General features: G+C 42.0%; 2 protein-coding genes across 3 annotated transcripts in view; one reads left to right on the top strand and one right to left on the bottom strand.

The window, feature by feature from the left end:
• The window catches only part of LOC117951098 (tensin-3-like), a 48,214-nt gene extending 39,424 nt beyond the window's left edge, over window positions 1-8,790 (bottom strand). Inside the window, exons 1-5 of one of the 2 annotated variants that reach the window (XM_034882623.1) lie at window positions 8,684-8,790; window positions 3,923-4,097; window positions 2,836-2,886; window positions 2,567-2,689; window positions 1,625-1,689 (exon numbers count right to left, since the gene is read on the bottom strand). In XM_034882623.1, coding sequence (XP_034738514.1) covers window positions 1,625-1,689; window positions 2,567-2,689; window positions 2,836-2,886; window positions 3,923-4,072 — 389 coding nt within the window. In that variant the 5' untranslated portion in view covers window positions 4,073-4,097; window positions 8,684-8,790. The remainder of the gene's footprint in view (window positions 1-1,624; window positions 1,690-2,566; window positions 2,690-2,835; window positions 2,887-3,922; window positions 4,098-8,683) is intronic. The other variant, XM_034882624.1, reaches the window with a different exon arrangement.
• A 1,702-nt stretch (window positions 8,791-10,492) lies between these two features.
• LOC117949906 (PH domain leucine-rich repeat protein phosphatase 1-like) overlaps window positions 10,493-18,656 on the top strand; it is a 23,577-nt gene continuing 15,413 nt past the window's right edge. The window contains exons 1-2 of the mRNA XM_034880495.1: window positions 10,493-12,519; window positions 18,277-18,473. Coding sequence (XP_034736386.1) covers window positions 10,920-12,519; window positions 18,277-18,473 — 1,797 coding nt within the window. The 5' untranslated portion in view covers window positions 10,493-10,919. The remainder of the gene's footprint in view (window positions 12,520-18,276; window positions 18,474-18,656) is intronic.

Raw genomic sequence — 18,656 nt, 5'->3', positions numbered from 1 at the left:
GAGAGAGAGGCAAATACTCAGATGGTGATGCGAGTAACACACCTCAGTTCATCAAAATGACAAAACACTGTTTTCTGCTTTACCTGACGTAGAGTCTGGTAACGCAAAGAAACGGATCTGAAAGACGTGAACTTGCGAATCTGTTTTTTTTGTTGTTATTTTGTAACTTTAAAAAAACATGTGATTCTCAAGCCTAGGCATACCTACACTCACTCACAAGCACATAGAGTGACAATGGTCATAATCAGATAACAGTGAGTCAGCTGTTCAGCCATGAACAGCACACACACACACACAAACACACACACACACACACACACACACACATTCATTCATCTACACCAACAGTGCAGAAATCTTCCAGATTTTCCCCTTTTTTCTGCATTTTCAGTTGACATTGATTTGCCTCAAACTGACCTTGCCCTCCATCCCAAGATTAAATGTGTAAATGAGGACATTAATGACTTAATAAGACACATCTGCAAGACGATATGTAACCACATGAACCGCAAAGGCTGTAATGGTGGCTCTAAAAAAGCTTTTTATTAACATTAACAATGTTTTGTGTCTTTTGGGCCCCGGACTCTGTCATGCAGTTAAATTAAGAGGGAATACATTTACTGGTATCCAATAGCAACAGGATCCCTGCCCCAAAATCAAATAACAGTCTAGTTCAAAGTCTCTTCAATCAGCCGCCCTGCCCTTTGGCTGGGGAAGACGTGCAGCAGATAAGCCTCTGTTCTCTCTGTTGTTCTGTCAGTGCTCTTTGCTCTGCAAACACTACCAACAGTAAACTCTTCAGGATTCACCCTTTGGGAATTAGAAACATCTGGGCCAAATTAAATTTAATTCCAATATAGACATATCTGGGACAAATGTTAGATGGACTAGTCAGCATTGATATCTTATGGAGAAATCATACAGCATGTGTTGCAGTATGTTAAATGAGACATGGTGATGTCACACCCAAAATGTATAAGAAAACAGCCACACAATGTCTCCAAATGGCACGTTTGGCTCCATATATGGGCACACTGGAGTTTCTTTTACTCCTACTGGCGCTGATCTGTTTGATGATGTGCCCTTTATCCAGGGAGGTACAAGTTAGCCACACTCGCATCATAGCTACATTATGGCAATATCAGTCAGTTGTTGGTCCAATGCTTTGGTGCAGCCTGAAACCTCTTGACAACTACTGAAGGGATTGACATGAAATTTGGTGCAGACATTCACGGTTCCTACAGGATAAATTGTAATAACCTCAGTGATCCCCTGACTTTTCATCTAGCACCATCTTCAGAATAAAATTTGAAGTTGTCCAAGGGTTACAGTCTCAGCTGTAACTTTGTGTAGTGCTTATTAGCGAATGATAGCATTACACACTAAACTACGATGGTAAACATCAGCATGTTAGCATTGTCAATGGGACCACATTAGCATGTGGGCACTAGCATTTAGCTGAAGTACAGAGCTGCTAGCCTGACTGTTGTCCATGTGTTGTCCATTGTCCCCACATTTTCTTTGGTTTGTAAATGGTTGAAGTTAAATGCTGCTTTAGCATCCTTTAGCTCTGTACCAATTGAGTCACTACTGATTAAATCCACATGGCATCAGTGTTTGTTACCTGGCCGACATGTTGCTGAAGTGGATGTAAGAAGCCACCAGAACGCCGAGCCGGCCTTTACCTCCCTGTGGAGGACAACCACAGAATCAGGATTCATAAACTGGACATGCTCTCAGACAGGGTTCAAAATGAACTTTATCTAGGGTGACCATATTTTGATTTCCCAAAAAAAAAGGACACTCGGCCGGCCTCGACACACAAATTCAGACAGGCTTCTCAGAGGTTAATGAACATGCTTTGTTATGCCTCAGTGGTGCAAAATAACTTATGTAATAAAATAAAATTTGTAACAACCTGAAACGAAATAGTAGCTCTCTTTTCAAATAAATAAAGAAATATGAAATAATGTATATGACCTATTCTGTGTCAGCTTCAAAATCGAGCTTCAACTAAATATCTCTTAAAAATCTTTTCAATATAATACCATAAGGTTTTTTTCCGGTGTCCATGTGAGCTTTGAGATCTCCAGCACTTTTATTAGACACTGAAACAAATGCCTTAGCATAATTTATAATAAAATATAATATATATAAGGCAGCCTCGCTGGAATTACGCCACTCAACAAAGTACCGTAGTATTGTGTGCAAAGCGCCAGTCAATATAAGTACACGCTTAATGCTAATGGTCCCATGAAAAACAGTGAAAACCGGACATGAACGCCTCGGCAGGATGTAAAAAGTGGACATGTCCGGGCAAAACAGGACGTTTGGTCACCCTAAGATTATCCACCACCAGCCAAATAGCAAGTACATGTTTAAATATGAGCAGGCAATCAATAGATTACCATTGGGGTTTTTTGGATGGTGAGTGAAGACAATCTCCATCCATTTGCATATTTTACTAGCATTTGGCTGGTAGAGGATGCTAGATGATGCTAATTCTGAACCCTGCTCTTAGAGAGTGTCATGGAGCATAGTGTGCAGAGGAATCAGGGACGTGTACCCTGCAGTGTAACACCAGGACGTGCTTCGGATGCGTTTGCAGCCAGCTCTTCATCGTCGTGCACACACTGAAGAGCTGCTCCAGGTCAGGAGCCAGGAAGTCCCGCCAACCTGTATCCAAAACCTCACAAACAACACACACACACACACACACAAACTCTAACACACAGTGCAGCTGTTTTGTATCATCAGCAGGGGTTTGTACTTTTGCATTTTAGTGGATTTAACCTCGATATTTGCCAGAAACCAATACAAAATCCTTTTCAGTACCTTGTTGTTCATTGGGGCGAGAGTTTGGGGTTTCTGGGAGAGGTTGATGAGCTGGAGAAGGAAGGAACAATTGTTCAAATAGAAAAAAAAGGAGCAGGACGAGGACAGGTACATTTTAACGTTCAACCATATCATCACATCCAAATGTCTAAGATGCAAATGGCACTGAAAAGATAATGGATGTTGAGCTGGAACATGTTTATTTATTTAAATTTTAAGTAAAACTTCCTAATCTCACTCAATGAACGTATTTCAAAAGAGATTGTTTTACAACATAGATCTGATTAAATAACTAATATATCTAATGATGTTTAAATTCAGTCAAAGCACAAACAAACATAAACATAATACTGTATATCTTTGGAGATTTCTTAAATCAGGCCTCATGGCTACATGGGGAAAAACTCTGCATTTAAATCATATACAAATCGTTTTTTCATTCCTCAAAACCTAACCATACAAACTGTAACTTAAACTAGAGATTAAAACGACTAACTTACTTTTTTTATATTAAAGACCCAAACATTTGAAATTTAGGGCAATTTCAAAACGTGTCATGTGTAATTTTCAAAAAAATGTCTCCTTATCTTCTACATATTCCACTAGATTTTAAACCCTTAGTAAATAGTTATTTTTTCGATTTAGAAGAATATAAAGTAAGAAATGAGTCCCACCTTTACAGCAACAATACCAAAGTCATACATACATTAATGAATTAATAACTGTAATCCAATAATATAATATAAAATTATTTTAAACTGGGCCATTCTGAATAATGAGTACTTTTATATTTGATATTTTGGTACTCTTAGTAGGTTACATTTCAATGACCCAACCAGTCACCAGGAGCCAGGTTCTGTCTGTTATAAGGGAGTTTACTTCGCCACTGTTGCACCAAGTGTTTGATCTTGGAGGGAATTTTTGGGTCTTTTAAATTATAGAGCGCGGTCTAGACCTACTCTATCTGTAAATTTTCCTGAGAAAATGAAATTGAATGCTAATGCTTTCACTCAAGTAACATTTTAACTGAAGGACTTTAACTGTAACAGTGCTACACTCTTGTTTTTGATGTTTTTTCCCATCTCACCATGTAGTGGTGTCCATGCTTGGACTGCAGCATGTGAATAATCTCCTCCAGGTTCTGCACGTAGACCTCTTCTGGACATCCAGGAGGGCAGACTATGGTGATGATGCGTTCCGTGATGTAGGTCAGATCCATTCGCTGCGGTTCCTCCATAACTGATCTCAGTCACATGGGCGCCCTGTAGGAAGTGAAATGCAGCGTGTGTGAAAATGAAAAGTCTTGGATATTTAAGGGAAGTGAGAATGTTTCACTCCAGGTCAGCAGATGTTTGCCACAGCATTTATCTGCGTGTGCCGTATCAGCTGGAACAAGTGAGGCAGGCAAATGTCTTTGACCCACACACATATGCAAGTTCAAATCCAGTCAGCCTTATTAAACCGCAAATCCTTTAACAGGATGTGATGCTAAAACAAAGTGGGGCCAAGGCCAAACAAAATGAGGAACGGATCCAAAAGCTGAGTCATTGGAAACTTTCACTGAGGGGGGCGAGGTGACGATGAGTCCCAGAACACCAGACCGTTACCTCATTACTCATCAGCACAACACACACTGAACTACAGCACAGATCCTGACCAGGCCAGAAAAGCATCCCCCCAGAATGATAAGATCCTGTCTGACTGGAGTTATTCAAATGACTGTAACGGTATATCTGGGTTTATTTTGACTGCATTGGTGTTCCTGTAATTTAAAAAAAGGAAAAGCTCTATCTCCAAGGCAATTCTCTAATTCGCTTCTATAAAGTTCCAACTAGGATCAAAGTTCTGCCTCTTTACCATGCTGCCTCATGATCAGGTCAGCATTTTGGGATTATGGTTAAAGGTATTCCTGCATCGTCAGACCTTCCTCCACAGCGCTGCAGAGGAAGGTCTGGCTAGTCCAAAACAGCATTCTGGGATAAGAGAAAAACATTCTCTGGTTTACTGGCATTTCTTTAAACCAATCACAATCATCTTGGGCGGCGCTAAGCACTGGCCGGTGCCACGGCGAAATGGTGGAACATGTGTACATTTAAAGGTTTTAGCTGTGAGAGAAAACTTCGATTGGACAGATAGTCTAGCTAGGTGTCTGGATTTACCCTGCAGACATCTGAGGACCAGGTCACCATAGTCCTCAGAAATCTTAGAACACGATCACAAAGAAAGCGGAAGGTGACTGATATCTGAAAACGGACATCTTCCGAAAAGAGTGATCACCGAAAAGAGTCATATCCAAAAAGAGTCATATCCAAAAAGAGTCATATCTAAAAAGAGTGATATCCGGTGGAATAACTGGCAGAACAGAGAAGAACAAGCTGAAAAGATTGTGAAATCGTGCTCAAATAGAGATTTTATTTAGACCTCAAAATTTATAATTTCATCAAAAGGCCGTCTTAACGACACTGATTCATTTAAATCTGTTTAATATTGATTGTAAAAGCGGACTTTTACTACGAGCTAGCAGCTAATGAAGGTTATTACTAACGCAGAGTTACTGAGTCAGAGGTGACAGTAATTAGGCCAAATCTTAAAGGAATAGTTTGACATTTTGGCAAATACCCTTTTTTCTCTTTCTGGCTAAAAGTTAGCTCAGAAGATTGACATACAGCCAGCAACAGATTACCTTAGCATTTCACAAGGCGGTACGTGCCAGACCATTTCTTGGCCCGATCCCTAACATAAACTCCCATAAAACCATAAATCTTCATTTTTACACTGTGGTTATGTTGTGGATAAAACAAAACACAAATCATGTTCATTTGTGAGCTTTAGAGGTGCCTTTAGCCAGATTTTTAATACCTTTGGATAGAGCCAGGCTAGCTGTTCCTACCTGCTTTTAGTATTTGTGCTAAGCTAACTAGCAGCCGCACATTTATTGTACATACTTGGGTGAGTGGTGACAATGAGATCTTAACTCATAACTCTTAATACTTTTGTTTTTGTACATTGAAACAAAGTAAGAGTCACTGTCAAACCTGAGTTGTTAGTGTTAGAAGATAACATCTTAAAAAACCCATGTAAAAATACAATGTGATTTTAAAATGACATATTTAGAGTATCTTGATTGTTATTTTGACCTTACAGACTCCAACTCTTGAAGACCTAAAACACATTCTTCTGTAAACCATGGACGGGATATTTCTGTGGGATCTGGGCTCTGTTAGCAGGGAAATTACATGCATGTTAGTGCATGTCTATTGGGAGTGAGATCAACAGCCGAGCGTACAAAGAGCTGTGGTTAACCTCACCTTCACCCTCACCATGTGACCACAGCAGAGTAAACAGTGATACAACCATTTTCACCACTGCAACGTACAAGAATAACCTGCTGGGAACCACTGCAGCCAGAATGAAACACACTCAGGTTCAATGCCGTCATCTCAATTCTTTACTTATTATCCTTTAATGTGGGCAGATGAATTGGGTTGGTGGCTTATTGGGGGTGCTAATACAAACTACAGTGGACCAGATACTGTAGTATAATTTGTGTAATGAAAAGCTCCTCCAACCCGGAAGATTTTAAACCAAAACGGGGTCAAAAGTGTTTTCAAATGTCCCCAGTTTAAGGGCTCTGAAACCCCGAAACAGCGTGGATTCGAGGTGCAAACGGAGCGAGAGATTTTAAACCAAAACGTAGCCATGTACATGTAGCCTAAACATCAACAGTTCAACAAGTATGAAAAAACTCAACAACATCCACTTTGAGGCGCCTGAAAAGCTCGTCTGAATGGCTCACCTGGAACAGCGTGCCCCCCATGTGCAGAATGTCTGTTCTTGGTCTTGGATTTTGTGAAATACATTTCTAATTAAATGCGACTATAGTCCAGTGTGACGTATAAGTGTTAAAATACGGTACTTTATCATTCCAATATGCATTTTGCACACTACATTGGCACTATTGTGTCTATATTGCCAATAAAACTGACTGTTTTAAATCCCAGCAAGTTTGCCTGTTCATTACCAAGGGGTAGGGGTAAGACGAAGGATTGGGATTCAGCCTTAGACCCAGTGGATTCCGCCCTGTGGCCCTTTGCTGCGTGTCTTTCCCTCTCTCTACCCACTCATGTCTAAGCTGTTCTATCAAATAAAAGCCTAAATTGCCAAAAACATAAACTTAAAAAAACACACAACATCCACTTTTTATATAATGAATAGTATGTTTAAACATAACTTGGGAATTGATGAAAGGGCATGTGAGTTCCTCTGACAGGGCTGTGGGGGGTACCCCAGACCAAAAAGGTGGGGAACCACTCCCATAGTACACATAACAGTTTACTCATTAACCAAAATCTGAAAAAAATGTTCTTGTCTTGTAATTTTCTTCTTTTTCTTTCAGTTTTAGGAGTGAAAAAAAGTGAAATAAAGCGACCAATCAGGACTCACTGGAGCTGTGACACAGACTTGATCCCTCACCCGCTCCCCAGCCGAGTTCAATGGGCCCAAGCAAGTAGCATAAGGAACTACCACATACAGCATGTGTGTTCAAATGTACAGTATGTGTACGTATCGGGGCCCCCGGGCCATGTGTAAAAAATGTCCTGTGTTGTGTTGTGTTGTTTGAGAGTGTAGTGTGTGTCCTTGCTGAAACAGTTAACAGGCTGGGCACACAATCTTAATGAGTGACTACTCTCCAATTATGTATTTCTACTCTGTTTTTTCCAATTTTTTAGACTTGCTGTAATCTAAATTTGTCAGCACTCCGCCTGAGGAACCAAAACAAACGGATGTGAGTGACTAAACCACACACACACACACACACACACACACACACACACACACTCACACGTTGCCATAGGGAGAGCTGCTCAGCTAAGTCCTTGAGCTTAAACTCGCCACATCTAATTATAGTCTCTATTTCCCATTTTATAAAGGAAAGCATTCTGAAATAGATTCAAGCCGTCTTTGTTTCTGCCTTTTCTTTCCTTTTGCCAGCAAAAAGACATCCTCTGCTTCCTTAAACACAGCAGGAATAGAGCCATCAGTTTAAATTCAAATGACAGATTCTTTGAAATTGAAAGTGTTCGTGCAAAGTAACCGAACTGAAATTAACAGCAACCCCTCTCCGTGACCAGCTGTTATCATCCTCCAGCGTCTTGTCCGTTTAGATCCACTTCCACTCTGTTCTTGTCTCTTTTCCTGAAGGCTTTTTATTAGACCAGTGAACTAATCTCCCTTTAGTGCATCTGATCCCCACAGAGAGAGTTTTTACAATCTTATTTCCTAATATTGAAATAAGGTCATTTCATTTTAATCCACTTGTTCCAAGGATATCTCAATCAATCAGGACTCCATCTCATTACTATCATATGCATGTCCCTGTAGGAACTTTATTAGCATTGGTAATAGGTGCATTCATGACCCCCTCCCACAGGCAGGGTTTTTCACTTGTCCTTAGAAAAGTAGGCTTTTAGGACTTAATGATCTCTTATAATGGACTGAATCCCAGTGGAAAGACGTCTGCTGGGGCTCAGTGTCTTAATGTGTCAGTAGGCTAATCCCCCCCCCCCCCCCCCTCCCTCAGTGCATTCTAACTATGAATCCTCCTGAGATTTCCCATCCATCACATGATCCCTTGTTTTCTCAAAGTGGTGGTCTATAATGACATTTGGAGCAGCATCAGTAGCCGTGAAACATTCAAGGAAAGACAAACAACACGTCCCACGTGAGTGAACGTTGAACCGGCCATGCTGAAAAAAGGGAGAAGTCCTCTTGGGTGTAGATGACTGTAGTTCACTGTAAATCAACTCAATGAATTAAACATTTTAGACAATGGGAAAAGGGGTCTTACCTTTGCGGATTGATGTTGCAATAAACAAGAAAATCACAGCAATATGAAGCCTGATGAGTGAAAGTCTGACTGGTATAGAAATCGAGGTGGAGACTTGACAGGGGGAGGGAGGAAGAGAAAGAGAGCAAGAGAGAGAGAGAGAGAGAGAGAGAGAGAGAGAGAGAGAGAAAGCATGATAAACTATACAGTCAGAGTGCAACTTGCACTTTGCCCTCTGTTGGACTGCAATGTGACAGCTGTCCACACTGGCCAGCATGTAACTGTGACAAAGAGATACCTCTCTCTCTCTCTCTCTCTCTCTCTCTCTCTCTCTCTCTCTCTCTCTCTCTCTCTCTCTCTCTCTCTCTCTCTCTCTCTATCTCTCTCTCTCTCTCTCCCTCTCTCTCTGTCTCTCTGTCTCTCTCTCTCTCCCTCTCTCTCTCTCTCTCTCTCTGTCTCTCTCTCTCTGTCTCTCTCTCTCTGTCTCTCTCTCTCTCCCTCTCTCTCTCTCCCTCTCCCTCTCTCTCTGAGAAACACTCACTGTTTGATCTCCACCTTATCTGCGCGCCAGGTCGGCCTAGAAACACAAAGATTTGACCGACTTGTTAACGTCAATGACACAAAAATTCCCATTTCATTTTATAGACCCTCATCTGATAAAGAAGAGCAACTCCCTCATCCTCACATGAATGATTTATTATATTATTGTGATAAATAGCTGAGGTGTAATGTAATTACCACATTTACTCATATAGGCTACTGTACTTAAGTACAAATTTGAGGTGATTGTACTTTGAGTATTTCCATTATCTGCTACTTTATAGGCTTCTACCTCACTGCATGGGAAACGGGGTACTTTTTATGTGTGGAGTAAGATTTGATTTAACCTAAAAAAGATCAAATATGAGGCTTTGTTATGAATGAAACTACCAGATAAAGTTTAAATCACACACTACAACATTAAAGTGCTGTGTGTACCTCATACATCCACAATGATTATTAATTAATAAATATTGTAACACTGGGTTATTCTGCTGCATAATGAATACTTTCACTTTTGATACTATACTTGAACTTTACTTTTGGTAAAGGATCTGAATACTTCTTTCAGCACTGACTTGTAAATAGTAAAATAGTAACTAATTCCTAAATCTCACAGCAGGAATGATGATAAGGCCTTTATCCCACTAGGTGGCGCCAGAAGACGAGTTACAACTCTTCCGTTTTTTTTTTCCAAGGAATAAACTATGCAGTGAATTGTCGGTTTAGTTTAATTTCATAAATGTAAAAGATACATTATTATCAAAGCATAAAACACATTTGTAGTTCACAGGCACACTGTTAAAATGTAACTGTTTTCTTTGAGATAAATAACCAAGTAAACTGCACTTCATGTTGCCTTCAGAGACTCATTCTTGCTCGTACTTTATGGCTTCTGTAGTTACAAATATTTCTCGCGCTTTCATGTGCTTTGTGAGGAAAAGATCAAAAAGGTGTTTTACTTTAAAGCATGAGTAATAATAATCTAATAAAATAATGTATAATAGTACAGTCAGGGGAGACATGTTTCTACATAAGTTACTTTTACGATGTTTAATATTCTAACATTAAGTAACTCCTAACATTGTATTTTTACAGTGAGACATTAGTACTTATAATTAAGTAAAGGATCTTACTACTTCTTCCTCCACCACTACTCACACTTTACCCTCGGTTTCTTGCTCATAATGAACACGGGGGGAATTCAACCGTTCCACCGTGGTTTTAACCACGTTGTCAAGTCGGATCATCTGTCATGTACGGAAGTTTACAAATTACGAGCTTTCGGGAGTACGTGAAGGTGTCATAATTCATATCCAATGAGACCCCGCCCTGTCCACTGTGTCCTGCTGACAGTCACTCTCATCTGTCTGTACAGTTGCAGTCGCGCCTTCTTCTCGCACCAGCTTCCATGGCGACCAACTAGAATATGCGTTTTCTCATGTCGACCAGCCGGTTAGCTCCCGGTTAGCTCCCGGTTAGCTCCCGGAGTGTTACGAAATGGGATGTTTTTAGGGGAGCAACTCTTGGACGAACCGCGCAGTACTTTAGCATGCTAAGCTAAACGTGGAGCCGTACACACACACATATTTGCCAGGCATAAACTAGCCAGTAACTAGAGCGTGCTAACGACTGTGAGCTAACGGAGGCTAACGTTCACCTGCAGGCTGTTCCTGCTAACTAACTGGCGCCGCCGTTGCTAGCTAACAGTAACAGGATGGAAAGTGTGAAGGAAAACGAGTCTGGGGCGCTTTCAACTTCGTTAACACCACAGGGGATACTTGACTCTTGCGGGGACAGTAATGCCGTGAAACCAAGTGGATTACCGCCGCTGTCTGCTGGAAAGAGACCCTCAATCGGGGAGGATGACGGTGGGGGCGCAGAGGCGAAACTCTTCGGGAAGGGACTTGCAGCCACCTCCCTTCTCCAGATTGCGATAAGGAACGGGATCTATCAAAACCAAGTTGCCAACGCTATCGGTGGTGCGGCCAAAAACATGAACATTCCCGCTGTTAAAACAGCCAACATTTACAGCCTGACATCAGCCAACAGCAACACTTCTGTCAACTCTTTGCTGAGCAAGAGACGGCAGAGACACAGGAGGAATCTGTCGCTGGGGGCTCCCCCGACCAGCAGCTCGCCCGGCGGCGTGTCCTCCGCTGAGGCGGCCAGTCCCGCCCCCCTAGCCTCGCCGCTGAGCACCCTCAGCCTGGATAGGAGGACTTTTCTACGGCAGAAGCAGTCAAAGCAGCTCCAGGCCTCGGATAAGACATGGGTGAGATCGGACCTCCGGCGGGGCTGCATTCACGTCCACGACTGGCTCACGCCCTCTTACCCGCGACCGGTGCTCTGTACAGTGGACACCACTGCTGCAGACGTAGCCGGCAAGCTGGATGGGAGCTGCAAAGCCGGAGCTGTGTTGAGAATTAACCGAAAAACTGCTGCTTTAGTTGACTTAAAAGATCATTGTAAAGATAGTAATGGGCACACTGATGAAATCAAAAGTCTCAGTGACAGCGTGGAGGTCAAACACCCCAAAGCAGATGAGAATGAACACACAAAACAGTGTTACCCTGATACTAAACTGCCCTCTAACTTATTGGATGATAAAACATCTGAGGTTTACCTGAATGACATTGTGATGGATTTGAGCCTAAGTGTGGCAGACTGTTATGGAGTCTACTCTGGTTCGGATATGGAGAGCAGCACCTGTGAGGACTTGAGCCCAGGCGGGCCCAGAAGCACAGAGCTCCGGGACTCGCTCAGCGACGGGCAGGGTCCGGGTACAGACTCCTCGGTGGTGAGCCCAACCTGCGACAGCGCCACAGAGGGGCCTGACCCGTTTGAGAGCTCCTCAGATGAAGTGGACCTCACCACTTCTCCAACACATTCAACCGACACATCTGCTGCAGACATGCCCACCACAGACCCCTGCAGTGCTTCCAGCCAAGCGACCACCACACTAGATGACATCGAAGCTGGAGCTGGTGATCACGTAAATGCCCCCAAATTAATCAAACCTCCTTCTCAATGCCCCAGCAGCTCTCAGACTCGCCCCCTGTCCAGCCAGGCATCTGTCCAGTCTGACCCGGAGATCCCAGGGGGGAGCAGAGTGTGGCCGGAGCCCATCAGTGCCAGCCCGACCCCGGCTCTCTTCCTCCAGCTGCACGGCGGAGCAGTGCGGCGGCTGGGAGATGAAGAGAAGCCTCTTCAGATATTAAACGAGTACCTCACTCATCTGGGGTACGAAGATCCATGGAGGGTGCAGGCGGAGGGGATGCATCCAGAAATTGGCTGTCTGATACGCTTCTACTATGGTGAGTACTACTTTGTCCAGGTTAGTTGTTTAAAAAAACTCCAAATCATTTTTCACAGGTGGAGGATGATTTAATCCTAAAGAAAGAACTGACTAAATAGTCAGTTGTACTTTATATGTAGCTGCAAAGATAAATCGATCAGTTGTCAACTATTAAATTAATCGGCAACTATCTTGTTCTCAAATCTATTTGACTCGTATTTTTTGAAAAGAAAAATAAATAGAAATTCTTTGACTCCAGATTCCTAAATGTTGTATGTGTCTTCTAGTTTCTTCTCTCCTCTGTGACAGTACACTGAAGATCTTTCGAGTTGTGGACAAAACGAGACGGTAGGGCAAGGCGATATGGAGAAAATCAAATATCACAATATTTTTTCACCAAATACCTCGTTGTTGATACCACAACAACAGTGTAGTGTTGACTATCGGGGCTTTCACAAAATATTTACACAATACGATTTTTGATAAATAATCATCAGTAATGTGGATATAACGACTAAGTGGGCAAAGACAAATAATACAACAGTGTGGTAAGTTTAGTAAATGACATAATTTTACTGTAATGCAGCCTTTAAAACCAGGAAAAGACAACACTTATGCCATATTATGATATTACAATATCCAAAATCTTAGACGATATCTAGTCTCATATCACGATATCGAGATTATATCGACACATTAGCCAGGTCTACAAGACATTTGAATACATCATCTTGGACTTTGGAAGTCACTGATTGACATTTTATAGACCAAACAACTAATCAGTGAATCGTGAAAATAATCGGAGGGGGGAGAGAGGGAAGACATGCAGGAAATCATCACAGGTCAGATTTGAGACCTGGACCTCTGTTTTGGGGGCATAAACCTCGGAGTACATGTGCGCCTGCTCCACCACTGAACCAAGCTGGCCACAGTAAGCGTTAGATTAATCTGTATTTAAAGAAATCGTTAGTTAGTGGCACTAATTGTATGTTAATGAGACAACCAGGACATCCACATTAATACTATTTATTTTAACGCTCTTTTCCTATTACACTTAGCCGCTTGTCACTCCATGCCACTTTAGTTGTGCTCGACTTGTCTCTTCCCATTCATTGTTCGCCCATTGTCAGCGTACCGGGGGCGTTGTCATTGTGTTTGGTCGGTCGGACTGTTTAACAAGTGGATTTAATTGTCCTGCTGGGACAATACCCAGTGTTTCTGCCTGTGAACCCGCCCAAGCCCTCTTGTGTAGGTCTGCAGGCAGACACATCTGGAGGTAACAGGTGTGCTCTTGGACACCAATCACCAATCAGGAGGCATTGTGGATTCTGCTTCTCTTCTTCTTCTTCTTCTTCTTCTGTTGATGCTGTTGTTGTTGTTATTGATAACAATCCTATTTTGCTGACAAGCCGGCTAAGAGGATGGGAAAACAGCCATGATCTCTTCTGGGATTAGCACAACTGGATGTTGTTTTTGACCTTGTTTTTGACACCCTCAGCACAGACGGTAGTGATAAGAATGGTGTGTGATGTTGGAGGAAGAAACAAAACCACAAAAAAGTGTTATTTCTAAAATTAACACATTCTAAATTCATTTCCGTCCCGTTCTTTTCTTCTGTTCTCTCTGTTTGTTTTGTGCTAGGGACTTATTTTTATTGTTGTTCATATCTGTTGTTTATCTTCTTGATTAATCGGTTAGTTGTCTGTTCTCGTCAGAGAGTGTTGAAAAATGTTAATCAGCGTTTCTCAAAGTTCAAGATGACGTCCTCAAATGTCTTGTATTGTCCACAACTCAAAGACGGTCAGTTTCCTGTCACAGAGAGAAGAAACTAGAACAAACTCACATCAAAGAATATGGAATCAGTTTTTTTTTAATCATTTTTTAGGAAAAAATGAGTTTAACCGGATAATTGATGATGAAAGTAGTTTTAAACCAATGGATTAATCTATGCAGCTCTATTTAATACAACAAGAAACACACCAAAAGACCCACTATGACTACACATACCGTCGGCGTTGACCTAAAGGTATTCTCAAAGCCTTCAAAACAGGCTCTCCTCTGTCCTATAAATGTTACATGACAAGCTGGGCAAATTCCCCTGTCATCCTCCACACACACACACACACACACACACACACACACACACACACACACACACACACACACACACACACACACACACCCCAGTAAAATGACAGAGTAACAAAGCATGACTTAGAGCTATGCCGCTGAAAGCAGGGGCCCTTCCAGCTGCTGCAGACACACAGCCGGGGAACAAGCAGTGAGATGGGGGTATGACGGCATGACAGGGACAAATACAGAGGAGTGGTGTAGTCTTATGAAGTAGGTCTGCACGATATGAGGGAAATATGCGATATTGTCGAATATTGCGAGAACAATATTACTTGTATTAAACAGATATTCAAGGGTGCTCAGTTCTGCATTTCTGCTGCTTTTAAGCATTCTTCCAGAATACACATTGCTTGTTGAATTTAAAATATTACATTACATGTCATTTAGTTGACGCTTTTATCCAAAGTGACTTACAATTGCTATATATGTCAGAAGTCGCACGCCTCTGGAGCAACTAGGGGTTGAGTGTCTTGCTCAGGCACACATTGGTTGATCTATTGCAGTGGGAATCGAACCCAGGTCTCCCACGCCAAAGGCACGTGTCATATCTCCTGCACCGTCACTACCCATTAAACAAATATAAGGAAATCAATTCCAACATTCAACAAGTTGAGGATTGAACTGAATATAAAAGGCAGCCCTACAAATAAGTGACAGTTACATTATAACGTGCCGTTTTCTACTGACGGTTTCTTTCAACCAACACATTCATATTATTCTCCACTCTGTACTCTGTGTGTACTGTATTGTTCATGTTGATGTTCAGAGCTACAGGCCTTTGACTCAGCACAATCTCTCTGGCAAGAACTCTCTTTTTTCTCTCTATCTCACACACACACACACACACACAAAACACACCCACACACACACACACACACACACACACAAAACACACCCACACACACTCACACACACACACACACACACTGTGCTGACAGTAAGAGAAAGTGACCTTACTGGAACTCAGATTTCACCTCCTCAGTGTTTCGGATCTCCCTGAGACTGTCGCAGCAGCAGACTCCTCTTCAGCTCAGAACTGCAGTACCCAGAGGTCACTGGTTTACTCTTCAAGGGTAAACACTCACCACAAAACTACTACAGCACCCACAGGCCCCGAAGGCAAAATGTCTCACATTGTCCTGGTGGTGTGGACATCCCAGTAGCACCACACCAGCTGGTTTAAACTGAATCCAGGGTTCCCCTGCCGTTAGAAGGTTTAGGTATAGCATCCGAGCCATTTTGGGCAGCATCTTAGCCAAATGGATGGGACCAAATAACTTTTTCTAAAATCTAATAATTGTAGTTTGTACCCAGTGGACTTCTTTAGCAAGTTCTGTCTTTAAGCCTTTTGAGTGTTTTTGAGTGATCTGCTCTAGCTTTTCCACTGTTTGTCGACACAGATATACTGATGATAACGGTCCAAAACAACATGAAAAAGTGACTCAAAACTACAACAAAGAGACACAAAGCGACTACAAAGAGACGCCAAATGACCACAGAGACTCAAAGAACCCCAAAGAAAAACAAAAATGACCAAAAAGATACAAAATCACACACAGAGGAACACAATGTATGGGGAGATTGCAAAGTTTTATTTTTTAGGAAAGAAGCCTCACCCCTAACTCCTTTAGCCACATTGTCTTTAAGCCTTTTGAGTTTTATTTATTCATGATCTGCTCTAGCTTTATCAAAGTTTTTAGACTGAGATATGGTACTGATGGTCCAAAATAATGTGAAGAAGAGATACAAAACTACCACAAAGGGACACAAACGAACTAAAAAGAGATGCCAAATGGCCACAGAGAGCCACAACGATTCCAATGTCAATAAAAATTACCAAAAAGAGACACAACACGACTACAAAGAGACATAAATCGTATGGAAACTGTCATGTTTTTTTGTTGAAAAACAACATTTTCTTGAGGAAGGACGCCAGTCTTGTAACTGCTGTGATTAAGAAAGATGGAAGGAAAATGTCAGGTGCTTGGCGTCCTTAAGGTCACCGGCCTTGGCACGGACGAGATGCACTACAACGATGAGTTGTAGCATGGACAGGACATGGCGATAGGCTGCTTGATGAGAGACAGGATGTTCCCCAGTCAAAGAAACAGACGGAAGGAAAGGGCTTGTATGAGTGTGTGTGTGTGTGTGTGTGTGTGTGTATTAACACACTATGTCTTGGCCGCGCCGCCTAGGGGAAGGGTGGACCCACACAATACAAATTCCACAATATTGTTTAACTTACAACGGGGTGTGGTTGAGTTTACGTCATATTTATCTAAGAAAAAGCTTTATGCATTTGTGAAAAAGACACCATATGATGGAACCGACTGATTGTTGAATTACACCTCAATAGTTTATCAAACCTCTATAAAAGTCTGAGCGCCAGTTGTCTCAAGAATAAAGTTGGGCATCATTTTACCCGACTTTTGGTTACTTTTTCCAAAAACCTTACTTTGGGGAATGGAAGCATGTATTTCTACAAAATCCTTCTATTTAACAAAAGAATCATAAGTTCTCAAATGATAAATATTGTCCAAACACAGGCAGCTGTTTAGCAACTTTGCCTGTATTGAATACCGTTAGTATTCTAAAGTTGTCAAGATTCTGGTTTATATCTAGAGCCATCTGATCAAAGAATAACTCTTAATCTGTTGTTAGGAGTTGGTTAGCCCCAATGAAACCTGTGCATGTGTGTGATCACCAAAGCAAAGAGTAAAAATACAGACCAAAAAAACCAGTTTTATAAGCAATTGTGTGTGTGCGCGTGTGCGCGTGTGCGCGCGTGTGTGTGTGTGTGTGTGTGTGTGTGTGTGTGTGTGTGTGTGTGTGTGTGTGTGTGTGTGTGTGTGTGTGTGTGTGTGTGTGTGTGTGTGTGTGTGTGTGTGTGTATTCTGTTCATGGTTGCTTTCACTGTGTTTAAACGCTCGGTGCAATGAATGAGAACACCTGTTTCGGGCCGCTCCGCTGTAACTGTGGCGGATTTTTGTGTCAGCAAGGGGTTAATGTACGAGATCACGTCTGAGTGACCGCTCGCTCTCTCAGCCCACAGGCTATTAACAACAATTCACTTATATAACCGCATAGCTCTCTGTGGCTTTCACTTTGTGAAAGAGAAAACCAGTGTGAGAGAGTTGATTCACAAAATCCAAGGCAGCTAAAAAGAAATAGCATGTTCTATTGTTCCAAAAGGCCATTATGAAACAGAAAAACAGTGTGTAGTAAAGCATAACTCTCCCTATAGTGCAACCTAGGGTCTTTTTGTGAATGTCAAACTTTCATTTCAAGGCATATTTAGGACGGAAGTGGCACTTTTAAGATTTACCATATTCTCGTTTTTCGATCAAAGGGCAGTGCTAGGGGCACTTTTACGTTAGCCTCAAAACGGCTATTTTTAAAACACTAAGAAGGCTCGATTCAACGTGAATCTTTGGTCAAAGTAGCACCAGGGGCTCTACACATTAACGCAACCATTGAGAACATTGTTTGTGTACAGAGTTTTGAGCGAAAAACAAGAATCTTCCGTCCTATTAACTCTTTTTAACAAAAGTTTGACTCTGTTACATTCACAAAAAGACCCTCGGTTGCATTTTGGCGAGAGTTACGCTTTAACTATCATAAGCAATCTGTTCTCTCTCTCCAGGCAAACCTCGAAGTGTGGGTGGTTCGGAGCGCGTGCAGCTTTCTGGGGTGTTCAACGTGCGGAAGGGGAAGCTGGCGCTGCCGGTGAACCGCTGGTCGAAGCGCCAGGTCACGCTGAGTGGAACCTGCCTCATTGTCTCATCTGTGAAACACGCCCACACCGGCAAGATGCACATCCTCCCTCTCATCGGCGGAAAGGTACTTATTGAAGTGTTTTCATGTCTTTAATGTGCTTGAGTAATATTCTGGCTTTGTACCCGTTTATCAGTATTAAAGGTCCCATGACATGCTGTTTTTTGGATGCTTTTATATGGACCTTAGTGGTCCCCTAATACTGTATCTGAAGTCTCTTTTATATAGACCTTAGTGGTCCCTAATACT

The sequence above is a fragment of the Etheostoma cragini genome, chromosome 9 (genome assembly GCF_013103735.1).
Source record: "Etheostoma cragini isolate CJK2018 chromosome 9, CSU_Ecrag_1.0, whole genome shotgun sequence".
Classification (NCBI taxonomy): domain Eukaryota; kingdom Metazoa; phylum Chordata; class Actinopteri; order Perciformes; family Percidae; genus Etheostoma; species Etheostoma cragini.
This window is presented reverse-complemented; position numbering and strand designations above follow the sequence as displayed.